Consider the following 14,846-nt stretch of genomic DNA (forward strand, 5'->3'; position numbering starts at 1 on the left):
ACAGAGCAAACTACAGCCAGCAGCGGGACTGGAGGGCTGCTCTGCAGGCAGTGGTGCCCTGGGTTCGCCAGCATGGCCCCCTCATCCTGGGCCACCTGCTGCCTTCTGGGGGGCCTCCTGCTCTGTGGGGGTAGCCCTGGCCCCGGCGTGCCCCGCCTGAGGCTCTCCTACCGAGGTACTGGCCACTGCATGCCCGGTTTGTGTGTCTGTCCGTGTGTGTCCCAGGCTCTGCCACGCTCCCAGCCAGCCACTCCCTGCACAACTCTTGGGAAGCGGGGAGGCAGGTCCTGAGAGACCTGACCAGGGTGGAGGGCGAGAGACCTGGAGGAAAAGCCTGAGGGGGCTGCTGGGGGGCTCTGGGAGACCCTGTGAGACCTCAGTAGAGTCAGGGCAGAGAGAGATGGGGAGGGGACGGGGGACTGGGCAGAGGAGAGGGGATAGAGAGAGCATGTGTGGAGGGTCTGTGTGGGCCCAGCAGCTCTTTGCCCAGGGTGGCCCGTGGGGCAGCATGCTGTCCCTCTGGTCCCCCAGCCACAGGGAGGGGGAGGAGCCCCCTTGCAACCCACATTCTAAAGTTGGCTTTTTCATGCTCCCTCCATCCTGCAAGCCCCACACAGCCCAGGGCGAGTTCCAGCCTCCCCTCCTTGGCCCCCACCCGGCTGGGGCTTTCCTCTGTGCTCTCCTAGGTGTGTTGTGCTGTAGCTGGCACAGGCCTCCTCTGATGGGCCATGGGGAAGGGTCCCTGAGATGCGGGCTGGGCAGATTCTTCTTCTTGGGGAAACCAGAGGGGTGATCACCTTCCCCTGGGAGCCCCAGCTGAGGGGGACACAGGCCTGCTGTGGAGACTCTGTGGGGGCGTCGCACCACCCTGGAAAGTCTGAGGAGGAGTGTGGTCCTGTCCCAGGAGCTGCGGTTTTGGGGGGAGGTCAGGCTACTAGAAAAAGCCCCAAATGGGGAAAGATCCCCCAAAGTGCTGTCATCCATGAGGGCTTCCTGGGAGAGGCTGTCGACGAGTTTTGGGGGAGGGGTGGGTGCTGGGCCAAGCTGCAGGCTGCTCACTCACCCAACCCGTCTCAGCACTTTGCCCAGTTTGCTGCCCTAATTTCTGCCAGGGGGGCTGCCTTCCTTGGGGACCAGGAGGGCACAGATGGGACAGTGGGAAGATGTCTGCTGAGGGATGGGGGACTAAAGAATGGAGGAGTGGCAGGCGGGCCCCGGTAGGCTGGGCCGGGTGGGGGGCTCAGAGCCTCCTGTCCCACTCACCCCCAGGAGCCATGTTCCGAAAGCCTTCCAGCAGTCCTGTGGATGGAAACATTTTCCAGATGTGAGTGGGGGGAGCAAATGCACAGCTGGGACCCTCCACCTCCACTCCTTGGCTGGGAAGTAGGCCAAGTAGCCCTAACCCGCCCTCTGCCCCCTCCTAGACCTCCTGTCTGCCAACCGCTCTGCCATCTTCCTGGGCCCCCGGGGCTCGCTGGACCTCCAGGCCATGTACCTGGACGAGTACCGAGACCGCCTTTTTCTGGGGGGCCTTGACACCCTCTACTCTCTGCGGCTGGACCAGGTCTGGCCAGATCCCCGGGAGGTGAGCTGGGCTGAGAGGGGAGAGGGTCTGTCTGAGAGCTGGGCACCTCCAACTGGGCGGACAGATGGGGAAACTGAGGCAGTGAGGTCAGGGGAGTACGTGAGGTCAGCCAGGCTGTGTTTCAGGTCCTGTGGCCGCCACAGCCAGGACAGAGGGAGGAATGTGTTCGAAAGGGAAGAGATCCTTTGGTGAGTGCTGTTGGGAGGGACGGTCCCCCAACCCAACTGCAGGCCCTGACCCCAGGATGGCCTGTGGCCATGCCCCCAGGTGCCTCTGCTGAGGGGCATTTGGAACAGATCCTGAGGGCTTTTGGAGGTCTGTGAAGAATGTCACCCCCACCCCTTCTCCAGAGCTGATCACCAGGCGGGCTGAGCCGGAGGAGGTGGCGGGTACCCCGTCTGACCCCGGCCACACCCTGCCTCTCCCTGATAGACGGAGTGTGCCAACTTCGTGCGGGTGCTGCAGCCCCACAACCGGACCCACCTGCTGGCCTGTGGCACCGGGGCCTTCCAGCCCGTCTGTGCCCTCATCACGGTCGGGCACCGTGGGGAGGTGAGCCTGGGCTGGGCCCCCAAGTGACTAGGAGGCAGTGACATTTTTCTCTGGCTGCCTGAACGCTTCCCATTGAGTCTGGGTAGGGACAAAGGGGCAGGGGCTGAAAGGCGCCTTTGTGCCAGGGAGCCGACCCCTCAGAGAGGCCCTGAGGAAGCGTGTCTTCCGCCCACCCCCCACCCGCCAGCCGCACGCAAGGTGTCCCTGCTGCCCGGGTTGGGGGGGCTGGTGCTTCTTTCCCGGGTGACACCTCCCTCGGCCCCTCCCTAGCACGTGCTCCGCCTGGAGCCCGCCAGTGTGGAGGGTGGGCGGGGACGGTGCCCGCACGAGCCCAGCCGTCCCTTTGCCAGCACCTTTGTAGGTGAGTGATGCCCAGGCTGGGGGGGGACAGGGAGGGTGGGAGATGTTTTATGTCACTGGGGAGGGCGGGCCTGGGCCTGCTCCCCTGACTCTGCCCCCACCTCCTCCCAGGCGGGGAGCTGTACACGGGCCTTACTGCTGACTTCCTGGGGCGCGAGCCCATGATCTTCCGAAGTGGGGGTCCCCGACCAGCCCTGCGCTCTGACTCCGACCAGAGCCTCTTGCATGGTGAGGCCTGCTGGGGCAAGGCTGGCTGCGCTCCGCCCCGGGACTGGCAGGACAGGAGGTGCTGGAGTGGGGAGGAGAGGCTGCGTCACCCCCAGCATGCCAGCCTCCCCTGTGACCCCTCCTCACCAGCGTAACCCTGTCACCCTCCCAGAGCCCCGGTTCGTGATGGCCGCCCGGATCCCTGACAACTCTGACCGGGACGATGACAAGGTGTACTTCTTCTTCTCGGAGACTGTCCCTTCCTCTGATGGCAGCCCGGGCCATGTCACTGTCAGCCGTGTGGGCCGAGTCTGTGTGGTGAGAGCTGTGAAGGGATGGTGAGGTTCAAGTTCTTGCCCTTCCCAGGCCTGTATCCCTGACAGCAATAGGGAAACTGAGGCAAGGATGCAGAGCTGATGTGCATACCTATCCTGCATGGGTGAGGGTGGAAGAGCGGGCGGTGGGCCCATCCTCAGGGGGCCCCGGGCTGACGACGGTCCCCACCCCCAGAATGATGCTGGTGGCCAGCGGGTGCTGGTGAACAAATGGAGCACCTTCCTCAAGGCCAGGCTGGTGTGCTCGGTGCCGGGCCCTGCAGGTGCTGAGACCCACTTTGACCAGCTGGGTAAGGGCATGGCCAAGAAGGCCTGGGTGCTGGGCGTGGGAGGGCCCAGAGCTGGCAAGCAGGGGCATCAGCAGGGGCCGTGATGCCGTGCTCCCTTCTGTGTCCCAGAGGACGTGTTCCTGCTGTGGCCCGAGGCAGGGAGGAGCCTCGAGGTGTACGCGCTGTTCAGCACCGTCAGGTGGGCACACCCAGCCTCCTGCACCCACCCCCCTGCCCCCTGTGAGCTGCGGCTGTCACGCTCCAGCCTGGCAATGGATCCCTGTCTTTGTCCCTGATTCGGTGACCTGTGGCTGCATTCTCTGTCTCCTCTCTGCCTTTGCCTCGGTGTCCTTGCTTTTCAGAGTCTCTGCTTGCTGCAGGCACTGTCACCTCCTGTCCAGCCTGTGGAGCCAGGCCACCCCCTTCCTGCCTGTGGTGACCACTCTGGCCTGACTATCCCTGTCTGCCCTTGGCAGTGCTGTGTTCCAGGGCTTCGCCGTCTGCGTGTACCACATGGCAGACATCTGGGAGGTCTTCAACGGGCCCTTTGCCCACCAAGAGGGTCCCCAGCAGCAGTGGGGGCCCTATGGGGGCAAGGTGCCCTTCCCCCGCCCTGGCGTGGTGAGTCTCTGAGCCGGCCAGGCCGGGGAAAGAGGCCTGAACAGATACCAGAGGGTCTCCTGCTTGGAACAGCCCTGGGTCCCCAGGCAGCAGACAGCAGCTGAGCTGGGGCTCCAGAGGGCCTGGCGGGCTGGGGTGGGGGAGAAGAGCCCCCCACAGCAAGAGTGGTTCCCCTGTCAGGGGTGGAAACAGGCTGGGGGGGCCAGCGTGTGACCCCAGAATACTTTAGGGCTCCCTTTGCTGCCCACAGTGCCCCAGCAAGATGACCGCGCAGCCAGGGCAGCCCTTTGGCAGCACCAAGGACTACCCAGACGAGGTGCTGCAGTTCGCCCGAGCCCACCCACTCATGTTCCGGCCTGTGCGGCCTCAGCATGGCCGCCCCATCCTTGTCAAGACCCACCTGGCCCAGCGGCTGTGCCAGATCGTGGTGGACCGCGTGGAGGCGGAGGACGGCACGTACGACGTCATCTTCCTGGGGACTGGTAGGAGGGCTGAGTCGGGGTGGCCGGCTGGGGAGGGGTGCAGGGTGCTGGACTCCCCCCTCCTCTTCCACTGACCACTCCTCCCCTGCCCCAGACTCAGGCTCCGTGCTCAAAGTCATTGCCCTTCAGGAAGGTGGCTCAGCAGAGCCCGAGGAGGTGGTTCTGGAGGAGCTCCAGGTGTTTAAGGTGAGCGGGGGGCTGATGTCCCTGGGTCCGGGCCTGGCTACAGGGGAGCAGGAGCACACAGGAGGGAGCCGGCTTGTCTTTACCAAACTTGCATTTGGGGATGGGGGTGGGGGTGGGGCTGAAAGTGATGGCCCCACTGGGCAGGCCCCTCTAAGGCCTCGCTGATGATGCCTCTGAGTGACTGTAGCCTGGTGCTGCAGTCTGTGAGCTGACAGTGCCCAGGGTGTCAGGGACGGATGGCCAACAAGAGCACCCCTTGACAAAGCCCTTATGGGCTCAAGTTGTAGTGAGGAGGTGGCTGAGACCTTAAATCCCCCAGGGGTTCCTTGCACCCTCTGTAGACTCAAGCAGGGTCTTCTATGTTAGGGGGATGGTTGTGCCTCCTGGACCTGAGCTGGGTGATTTGGAACAGCTGCCTTATTGCTGGGGAACGGGGCTGTGGGAGGGGACACAGGAGCTCAGTGCTTTTAGCCAAACCTCCTGCTTGGAGGCCAGCCAGGACCAGGGGTCCTTTCTTGGAACCCACTGGGAAAGACTGTCTAGCCTTAGTTGCCAGGGGTTGTATGAGCTGGGCTGGGAGCTGGGTAGCTTCCACCCCAGGGGTTGGAGGAGGCTGAAAGCAGGGGTGCAGGGGAGGGTCTCGTGCCACCCACCCCACGCTGAGACCCTGCTCCTTCCCCAGGTGCCAACACCCATCACTGAGATGGAGATCTCTGTCAAAAGGGTAAGAGCAGCGGCATCCTTCCTCTGGATGGGCGCAGCCTCCCTGAGCATTGCTGTGTGCACGGCTGGACTTGCCCACGCAGGGAGTGGCCAGGAAGGCTGGGAGCTGAGCTTCACAGGCGTGAAACCAGGGCACAATGGGAGGTGCCCTAAGGCTGTGTTCAGATAAGGGACTAGCCACAAAGACCAGTTCATAAGGGAGGCAAAAGTGTGCTTGAAAATAAAATCCAGATTTTAAATCCAATGAGGGAGCCCCTTTTTAGAGGCCTACTGTATTTGCCAAGTGGTAAATACCATCTCCCCAAGTTTATCTGCCCCAGCTTATCTTTGGGTAAATCCCAACTTCTGTACTGGGATTGCTTAAAGCAAGATGCACCTCTAAGGTCAGAGGCAAGTCAGGACGAAGGCTACTGGGGTAGAGGGCAAAGGTCAGCAGCAAAGAGGGCCTGGAGAAGCCCCTTAGAGAAAAGACCCTGGGTCTGCCCCGTCCCCTCCATGTCGTGACATAGGATCTGGTCTATAGCAGGTGGGTGATAAACACTTTATTTTGTGAGTGAACCCAAGAGGTTCTGGAAGAGTTCCTGCGAGTGGCAGGGGTCCCAGGAAGCCAAGGGGGCTGGGAACCTCACTGCTTCTGGGCAAAGCCTGGGCTCACCATGGGCTCTGCCCGGGTCCCTCCACAGCAAATGCTATACGTGGGCTCTCGGCTGGGCGTGGCCCAGCTGCGGCTGCACCAGTGTGAGACCTACGGCAGTGCCTGTGCCGAGTGCTGCCTGGCCCGGGACCCATACTGCGCCTGGGACGGCACCTCCTGTACCCGCTACCGCCCCAGTCCCAGCAAGCGCCGGTTCCGCCGGCAGGACATCCGGCACGGCAACCCTGCCCTGCAGTGCCTGGGCCAGAGCCAGGAAGGTGAGTGGCAGAAGGGTGGGGGCACGGGCTGGGCTCTTACAGGGCCCTGACGTGCCCCTGTGGCCTTTTCTCAGGCTGGTCCTGTTGTAACAAACTGTCCTCAGTTTCCCTACCTGTGAAGCTCCTGGCAGTGCATGGGTAAAGGGTCCCTGGACACAGCGACTGGCCTGGAGTGGTCAATGAATGCCTAGGTCTTTGTCACGCTGATCGGGGCTCCTGGGCTATGGGAGTAAGTGGTGGCTTTGGGGCCTGGGTCCCACAGTTCCCAAGCTGAGCCGACCTCTGCCCCTCTCCAGAGGAGGCTGCGGGCCTGGCAGTCACCACGGTCTACGGCACAGAGCACAACAGCACCTTCCTGGAGTGCCTGCCCAAGTCTCCCCAGGCTGCTGTGCACTGGCTCTTGCAGAGGCCGGGGGATGAGGGGCCTGACCAGGTGAGTGAGGACCCTGTCACCAGCCTCCATGTCCTGAGGTCACCTCCCTCCCTGAACCTCAAGCCCTGAGACCTAGGAAGATGCTCTGGGGGAAACCTGCCAAGATCAACCCTAAGAAAAGTGTGTACTAGGCCCCTGGGGTGCCTAGAAGGAGGTGCCCCTATTTCTACCATCTGGGAACAACAAGGCAGGCGTGGCTGGAAGCCCCTCCTCCAGTCTGAGAGGTGGGCAGCAGAGATGGAAGGAAATCCCCCACGCTCACACTGTGGGTCATCCTTGAAGGGGTCTCTTCCCCAGGTGTTCTTGTTCCTCCTCTGCCCCAGACCTGAGTCCCTGACCACTGGCCCTTGCACCCCGCAATGCGTGGCCCCACACTTCCTCCTTAGAGTCCAGCTGTCTGCCCAGGCCCTCTCCTCCCCCACCCAGAGATGGCTTCAGGCTGAGGCCTGAGGATGGGCGTGGGCAGGGCAGGGTGAGGCACCACTCCCCCACAGGGCAGGGGAGGGGCTCCCCTCCGGCTTGGGAACTGGGGGAGGCCAGCCTTGGGCCAGCTGTTGGGCTGGGCACCGAGAAGATTCCCCAGGGGAGAAGGCAGCAACAGGATGAAGTTACACAACACTAAGCCCAAGCGATCCACCCTCAGCATGTGCAGACTAAAGCCCGGACAGGGTTCAGGCTGAGGCGGGCTGGGATCAGAGCAGCACTCCTGCCTCCCAGGCTGCGGTGGGCACTCGGCCCACCCTGGTCTGGGGCCACTGCTCCCACATGGGGGCAGTGAACATGCAGCCCATGACAGGGGGTGCTGAGTGTGCCTATGTGCGTTGGGGGTGAGGGTACGCAACCGTGTACATACGTGTATGGACCAGAGGGAGGTTCTAAAGCCTAGTCCTGGGGCTGGGGGTACAGCCTCTGTGCTCAGTAAAGCCTGTAGATAGATACCCTTTGAACCCCTCTGCTCCCTGGGAATGTGTGCCAGGGCCCTCGGGGGCCAAGAATGATGTTCTCTGACTAGGGGAGACCCCAGTCAGTCGAATCTTTGAAAAGGCCCTTTGCAGGCCCTGTCCTGGGGCTCTGGGAAGGTGAGGCCCTGCCTGCAATTAGCCCACAGTGTAGAGGAGGCTGCGCCTGCCACGCTGCTGGTCCCCTCCTGGAAAGGGGGACTGGGCAAGGGGACGTGCCCAAGCACTGGGCCCAAGGATGGCAAATTTGGCAAAGCTGGGGGTAGAGAAGCTGATGGTGCATGTCCTGGCCCGCAGCCCGCTCATGCCCTCTGCCCACCTGGCAGGTGAAGACAGACGAGCGAGTCCTGCACGTGGAGCAGGGGCTGCTGTTCCGCAGGCTCAGCCGCCTCGATGCAGGCACCTACACCTGCACGACGCTGGAGCACGGCTTCTCCCAGACTGTGGTCCGCCTGGCTCTGGAGGTTATCGTGGCCTCGCAGCTGGACAGCCTGTTCCCTCGGGAGCCAAGGCCAGAGGAGCCCCCAGCCCCGGGAGGCCTGGCCCCCGCCCCCCCCAAGGCCTGGTACAAAGACATCCTGCAGCTCATCGGCTTCGCCAGCCTACCCCGGGTGGATGAGTACTGCGAGCGTGTGTGGTGCCGGGGCATCGGGGAGTGCTCGGGCTCCTTCCGGAGCCGGGGCCGGGGCAAGCAGGCCAAGGGCAAGAGCTGGGCGGGGCTGGAGCTGGGCAAGAAGGTGAAGAGCCGGGTTCAGGCCGAGCATAACCGGACACCCCGGGAGGTGGAGGCCACGTAGGAGAGGGCAGAGGAGGGGGGGTCAGGATGGGCCGGGGAGCCCAGTAGCAGCCCCCAGCATCTCCCACCCCCCCAGCAGGCGCAGAGGGGGCTGGGATGCCTGACCACCTCTTAGAGACGGGTGTCTCTGCCCCTACACCCCTACCGGGCCACCTCCAGAGAAGACGGGGGGCCTAGTGGAGGGCCTGTGCCTGAGCCTGTTCCCCACCCCTCTGTGCTTTCAGTCTTAGGCTGGAGCCAGCACCCTCTGGCCACGGGCAGCCCCATGGGACCTGCCATTTGTTCTCAGAGATGGCCTGGCTTCCCAAGCTCATTTCCGGTTGTGCCCAGAGGCAAGAGGGTTGGGTGGTTCTTTCCCAGCCTACAGAACAATGGCCATTCTGGGTGACCCTCAGATGGGGTGTGTGTGTGGGTCTGAGAGGGTATCTGGGTACGGGGCCCTCAGGCAGCCAGAGGAGATGGAGGTGGCCTCTCAGGTAGCACCCTTTAAGAAGGGACCACCTGACTGAGGACTTGGGAAGGGGAAGTGGGGATGTCCAGAAGGTGGAGCAGCAAGGCTCCTTGGCCCCATGTCAAGCCTTGATATCTTGGTGTTCCCCGGCATGGCCCACCACCTCTTCTCCATCTCAGAATCACAGAGCCATAGACTGCTAGAGCCCCTTGGGACCTGGGGTGGTCAGGGCCTCAGGCTCCACTTTGGGTCAGGTTTGTGGGGATGCCCACTCCCCACTAGGACCCCCTCCCACGATCAAGGTCTCCATGCCGATGAGCGGGGAGGGGTGGGCTCCAGGGGAATGTCACCCCTCATCTCTGTGGACTAGAGGTGCGAGGAGGAGCTGGGGAGGTGTGGGGCTGGGAGGAGTGGGCTGTCTCCCAGGGCGATGCCAGCGCGCCCCAGCCCTGGGAGGGTGGGAACAGGGAGGTCTGAGAGCTGTAGCTGGTCCTCAAGATCAGGGCCAGGGCTTCATCCAGGGCCACAGAGGACTGGGAGGCTATTGAGGTGGAGAGAGGGCAGGAGACCCTTAGGATGGCTCTGGGACCCAGGCAGGAATAGGTGTCCTTAAGGATTCGAGATGAGATCAATTAGCTCAGGAGCCACAGGGAAAGCCAGAGGTTTCCAACCCTGGAATCTCTATTTTTTGCTAAGTAAGGGCCAGGCATGGATGATGCATTTAGGAAGATTTTTTGTCTTATAAAGGGAAAAAAAGGTAGAGGAAAAAGCTAGAAGCTCTAAGTCCTGCTGATTCTTGGGGGTGAGGCTTGGATGTCAAGGGCACTTCCTGCCTGGGCGTGTAGGGAGGTGTTTTGCCATCAGCAGTTTCTCAGGCTGGGGAACACGGAGGGGAGGAGGAGGACTAAATGAAAAGTTGTTCCCAGCCTTCACATGAACAAACTAGTGACGCACAAAACCGACCTGGGGGAGACAGGAGCGTGGGGTTTGGGATTCTCTGTATTAAAAAAGCGAGACAAAGAAAGGAGGCAAAAAGGAGATAAAAAGCAAGACAGGGCTTTCTGTCTCACTGAAACTCAAACCTAGAGCGTCTCAGGTCCTCTCTCCCCCGACCCCGACACCTCCAGAGAACTGGGATCTGGACTGGCCCCCGGCCCCCTTTGACTGTGCAGTAAGTGAGCCAGAAGCACTGAGGTGAACCCAACAGCACCTTGAGAACCTGCTGCAGGGGCGTCAGCAGGTGAGGCACAGGGGAGAAGAGGAAGGGGCTGGAGAGCAGAAGGGAGGAGACAATGCCAGAAAGAAACAACCAGGCCCTCAGGGGCCTTTCGGCTGGTCCCAGGCTTGGGGAAGTGACTTGGAAAATGAAGGGAGAAGAAACACAAGATCCTGCACAGCGAACACCTGCACTTGGAAACACACGGACAGCTTCTCCCAGCCGTGCCCGCCTCGTGGTACCGCGTGTTATTCACTCCTAGAAATGCCCTGTGTGTGAATTCTCTTTCTGTATTTGTATGTTGAGCTGGGCCTTGTGGTCTCTCTGTTTTTAGGACACACTTCTTGTATTTACTATTATTATTTTTATATTCATGACTTCCCTTGAGCTCTGGTGAGGAAAACAGAACCGATGAGGAAAGGGATGAAGTTAATATTTGCATCACATAATTATATCATTATTGTATCTGTGTATTTCTGTACTAAATTGACTGATGCCATCTACATGAGCTGGAAATGAGGCACCCTCTCCATGAGGGAGAAGGTCACACTGGGTGGTATTTTCTAGGAGGGAGGGAGATGAGTATGGGGGAGGAAGGAGTCAGAGGGCTTTGTCTATGAAGCCGAGATTGCTCGTTAAATGAGGAAAATCCTGCCCTGCAGGCTTGTGAGACTGACCTTCTTGGAACTTCAGGAAGATCTTGAGCCAGAAGGGGAAAAAAGAAATGCTGGCAAAGGGCAGCTGGGCACGTAGGCAGCTCTGCTCATTTTTCACAACACTTGACATTTGTAACAGCGACACTTGGCCTGATTCCTGCCGTCATCCCAAGCCACATACCAATGGATAGTAAAGCCACTGTGCTCGTGCCTGGGCTCCTGGGGCTGTGCTGTGGGGGCTGCAGCTTCTGGGGAGGAGGAGAGGCCCCAGAGAGCCCCTCTGACCACGGCTCCCACTGCCCCAGGGGCGTCATGCCCCCTGCCCAAAGAGCACCCACTGATGCTGGAGGGAAATGGAAAATCTGCAGTGTACTTTAAAGATGGGAGACACATTGCCTCATCTTCCCAGGGAGACTGCCCTGGGCCTCTTGCTTGGATGGTCCCCTCAATCCATGCTGCAGACTAGGAGTCAGTCATCAGTCCCATCTGGCGGTCGCGGCCCTGGAGCCAGGCCCTTCCTTTTGTCCCTCACCCTGTCCATAAACACCCAGGCCCGACAGAAGCTGAAACCCTGTTACTCCATCCCAAGCTGTCGTCATCACCACCATCTGAGAAGCATCAGCAGAGCGTCTTCCTGCACAGAGTGCCGGGCTGGGAGGGGTGTGCGAGCGAATGTGGCCTCTGCAGCCCCCTCCTCCCCTCAAGCACCACTCTCCTGGGGATGGCCCAGCCACCACTGCACCCATGCCCGGAAGACCCCTCCGGACCAGACTTCTCCCTGCCCCCTTCCCCCTCCCATCTTGAGCCCTGTTTCCTGCCTCAGCAATTTCACCCTCTCTCATCCCCTCACAGCTCTTTCCTCTAAGTCGCATGCTTCCTCTGGTCTTTGGGCCTCTGTTTCTTGATTTCCCACACAGGTTTACAGCTGGAAAAGGGCTTAGAGACAGACTAGTTGAGTGTTTCCAAAATGGTGTGTGTGAAACAATAATCCCATCAGATCCTCCACATCTCCTGGTCTCTGTGGTCAAATGAGTCGGAGGATTTCTGGCCCCTTCGCCCCCATGGAGCAATATGCTGCCTGCTTGCTTGCCCTTGAAGGCCTGAGAAGTCCTGCGATGATCTCTCACCAATTGGATGCCCACTATGTGCTATGTGATTTCCCAAAACATTTGGTTCTATCTCTCTATTTTTTTTTTTTAACCATGAAGCAGCTTCTCATGTTTCTAACATTTTGAAGAACACTTTGGAAAAATGCTGATTAATTTTCTCCCTTAACACATGAGATTAATTTATTAATCTCTGCCTTCCAAACCTATAAACTCAGGAGGCCCTGGCCTCCCAGATGGAATAGCCACATCTTGTTCTTTTATGGCCCTCAGTGGAGTAGAATCTACCACCCCTGGACAGAGCTGCCAAGCTGTGAGTCTGCTGACCCTTGGGCCTGGACCCTGCCCTGCCTCTGGCTCTCGTCCCTCCACTCCCAGCCTACTGCCAGCCCCTCCTGTGTCTGGCATGGTCCTCTGTGGAGGGCTAGGATTCACCCCAAGCCTGTGGCTGTCCTGCAATCCAATGGACTAGTTTCTAAGGAAGGTAGGGGACAGGAAGAGGTCTGAATAAGGGAAGAAAACAGCCCTTTTCACTTTCTCAAATGGCTTCTGTGCTTTTCTTTCATTTAGCTAAGCGCGGATCAGGTCCTAGATACCCCTAGAATCCCCTACTTCGAGGAGTAGGCAGGTAGCAGCCACCAGGAGCTTGGCCTGCCCCCTGCCAGGCTATCTTGTCTGGGGACTGGCAGAGGCCTGGCTGCAGCTCCAGCGGGGTGGGCCCCAGAGGACTGGCTCACATGCCTCTGCCGATCCAGCAAACTGAGGCTTCTCTGGCCAGCCACATCTTTAGAACTCAGAGACAGTTGCTCAGAAATAGCTCAGTTTCTGTCTGAGTGAAGGACCCACTCCAGCCTCACCTAAGTCCTGGGCTGCAGAGGCTTCCTCAAGGAGAAAGTTCAACACACACCAAGAACAAGTCCCCAGGGTTTTCTAAGACTACAGAGTTGGAATGAGTGGGTAGGGCTTGGCTTGGACACAATACCTGATAAGGAGCCTGGGAATTGTTGGGCCTCCACCCTGGCTCCTCTTCCGTACTCACCCATCCCTCTGTGTCCAGGCGGTGAGGCAAGGCAGCTGTGGCCCTGTGCCCACTTCCCACTGCCCAGCCCCTGCCCCCCTTTGCTGTGGGTACCACTGCCGGACCCACTTGCTTAGAGGCTGAGTCCTAATGAAGCCTTTCACTTTCCCTGCTGGAGTTTCATTAAGGAAATTCCTGGTTCCTCATGTAGCCTTTTAAAAACTCATTCTCCACTGAGCATGGAAACTGCTGCAAAGTCTCCAGGGAGGTAAGGGATGCTGGGTTGTCGTCATGCCAGGCCTCCAGCAACTAACTGATAGCCTCCACTCAGGGGCTCTGCTGACGGGAGGACTCAGGTGACCTGTCTTGACCTTTTTACCCTAGGGAGGAAGATGACCAGAGTGCACCCTAATTCAGCCAGTGGGGCATGTTTCACTGCCAGGAGTACCCCACTGGGCACAGAGGGATGACCAGGGCAAGGGGGCAGATGTAGGGTGACAGGATTCCAAAGCAACTCAACAGAGGTCTGGAGCAAAGTCCAGGTGTCTGCCATCAAATAGAGGGGACTGTACTAGGGACACTTGAAGCCTGGATTGACAGAGGGCAAGGTGGGCCCTGCTCTCACAGATAAAGGTGGAGGAGAATGACATGTGAGACCAGCAGCTTGCTCTATGGACATGATCTCATCTGTTCACCCCTCCTCCTCTGCCCCCAGCTGATAAGAATCTGTTGCTGTTTCCTGTAGTCCAAGGGTCTCAGACAATGGTGTGAACGGCTGGCTCTACTGGAAAAGACATTGTTCAGGGAAGAAAAAAACAACATACCAGCACAAAGCCAGGGCAGGACCGGTCTAAATGCAAGGGCCTGTTTACAAATCCATGATTTCCAAGGGGAGGAACACAATGGGGGATTGTTTTGGTGAGGCTGGTGTCCCCTCCAGTATGCTCCTGGGGGCTGGGATGGCTTTGATGGCCCAGAAAGGTCTCAGATGCTCTGAAAGGATGGACGCTGATGGCGCAGACGCCTTCCTGTTTATCAGGGATGCATGCAGGGCAGGGTCAAGAAGCCAGTTTACACCAAAGACTCCTGGCCTCAGCCCTTCCATCTGGGCCTCATGCTGTCATGCTGCTCAAGGATCCCGGGGCTAGAGGGGGTTTGCTAGGGAGAAGTAACGGCAAGGTGTTCATTTTCTGTTTTGGGAAAAATACCAACTCTTCAGTTTATGGCCTCCAATTGTCATGTTGCTTTTTGGAAAAAATGTACAAGGCATGAGATCTTTGCAAATGGCCAGCTCCTTTGGAATGAGGCTCCCTGGCTTAGTCACCAGGGAGCCTTCTCACACCTGAGGGCTCCCAGGATGCTGTGACTAACCTCCAGCCAGCCTGGGAGCACATGGGGAGATGGCACAGTGTCCCTGGGGTCAGGGCCAGTGGAGGTGCTGTTTCTTGTAACAACTTCCCCCGCTGCCCACAGCGGTTAGAGCCTTTGAACCACCACCCAGAGGCCCTGATGTCAGTGAGTGTGCACTCACGTGTACATGTACCTGTGTGTGTGTGTGTGTGTGTGTGTGTGTGTGTGTGTGTGCGTGCATGCATGTGGTAGGAGGGCTGGGCAGAAAAGGAACAGAGAACCATATCACATATTCCCCTTGGGATTGGCAGTTGCCATTTTGGGGACTAGGGGTGGGGAGGGCAGCTGTATGTCTCCCAGTGGGGAATTGTGAGACATTTCTGGTGGGCGAGACGGGTTCCTTTGGACTTGGATAGACCATGAAGGCAGTCTTGTCTGAGGATCTGACCTGTGGTAGAAGCATCATTAGTACTTTTCTACTGGTCTCTAAACTCAACAGAAATACACCTCATGAATAAACTCAAACAGATGTGCTTGGAACAAGTGAGGAGCAATTAGGTTCCATGCAATCCCAAAACAGAAGCGAGATTTTCCTAAGCCATTCTCAATCTTCCAGCTCTGAGGATGTC

At 59.2% G+C, this 14,846-nt stretch overlaps 1 protein-coding gene across 2 annotated transcripts; it reads left to right on the forward strand.

Moving 5' to 3' along the window:
• Positions 1–10,560, forward strand: SEMA3G (semaphorin 3G). Of its 2 annotated transcripts, XM_045530047.1 has the most exons (17): positions 99–175; positions 1,270–1,324; positions 1,425–1,585; positions 1,711–1,773; positions 2,018–2,137; positions 2,408–2,498; positions 2,609–2,725; positions 2,877–3,022; positions 3,215–3,329; positions 3,438–3,507; positions 3,785–3,929; positions 4,180–4,411; positions 4,506–4,597; positions 5,280–5,321; positions 6,004–6,232; positions 6,529–6,665; positions 7,951–10,560. In XM_045530047.1, the coding sequence occupies exons 2-17, from the start codon at positions 1,306–1,308 to the stop codon at positions 8,419–8,421; spliced, it is 2,250 nt and encodes a 749-aa protein (XP_045386003.1). In that variant the 5' UTR covers positions 99–175; positions 1,270–1,305; the 3' UTR covers positions 8,422–10,560. The 2 variants fall into 2 exon arrangements, with proteins under 2 accessions (XP_045386002.1, XP_045386003.1); XM_045530046.1 differs by lacking the exon at positions 1,270–1,324 and having other exon boundaries at positions 1–175.
• The last annotated feature ends 4,286 nt before the right edge of the window (positions 10,561–14,846 follow it).

Source organism: Lemur catta, chromosome 18 (genome assembly GCF_020740605.2).
Source record: "Lemur catta isolate mLemCat1 chromosome 18, mLemCat1.pri, whole genome shotgun sequence".
Taxonomy (NCBI): Eukaryota; Metazoa; Chordata; class Mammalia; order Primates; family Lemuridae; genus Lemur; species Lemur catta.

Excerpts from the sequence above, each read along its gene's own strand:
- SEMA3G (XM_045530046.1), top strand. The coding sequence starts at position 73 with ATGGCCCCCTCATCCTGGGCCACCTGCTGCCTTCTGGGGGGCCTCCTG. Across the intron at positions 4,598-5,279 it reads AGGAGCTCCAGGTGTTTAAG|GTGCCAACACCCATCACTGA; the intron begins GTGAGCGGGGGG and ends CTCCTTCCCCAG. Across the intron at positions 6,666-7,950 it reads GGGATGAGGGGCCTGACCAG|GTGAAGACAGACGAGCGAGT; the intron begins GTGAGTGAGGAC and ends CCCACCTGGCAG.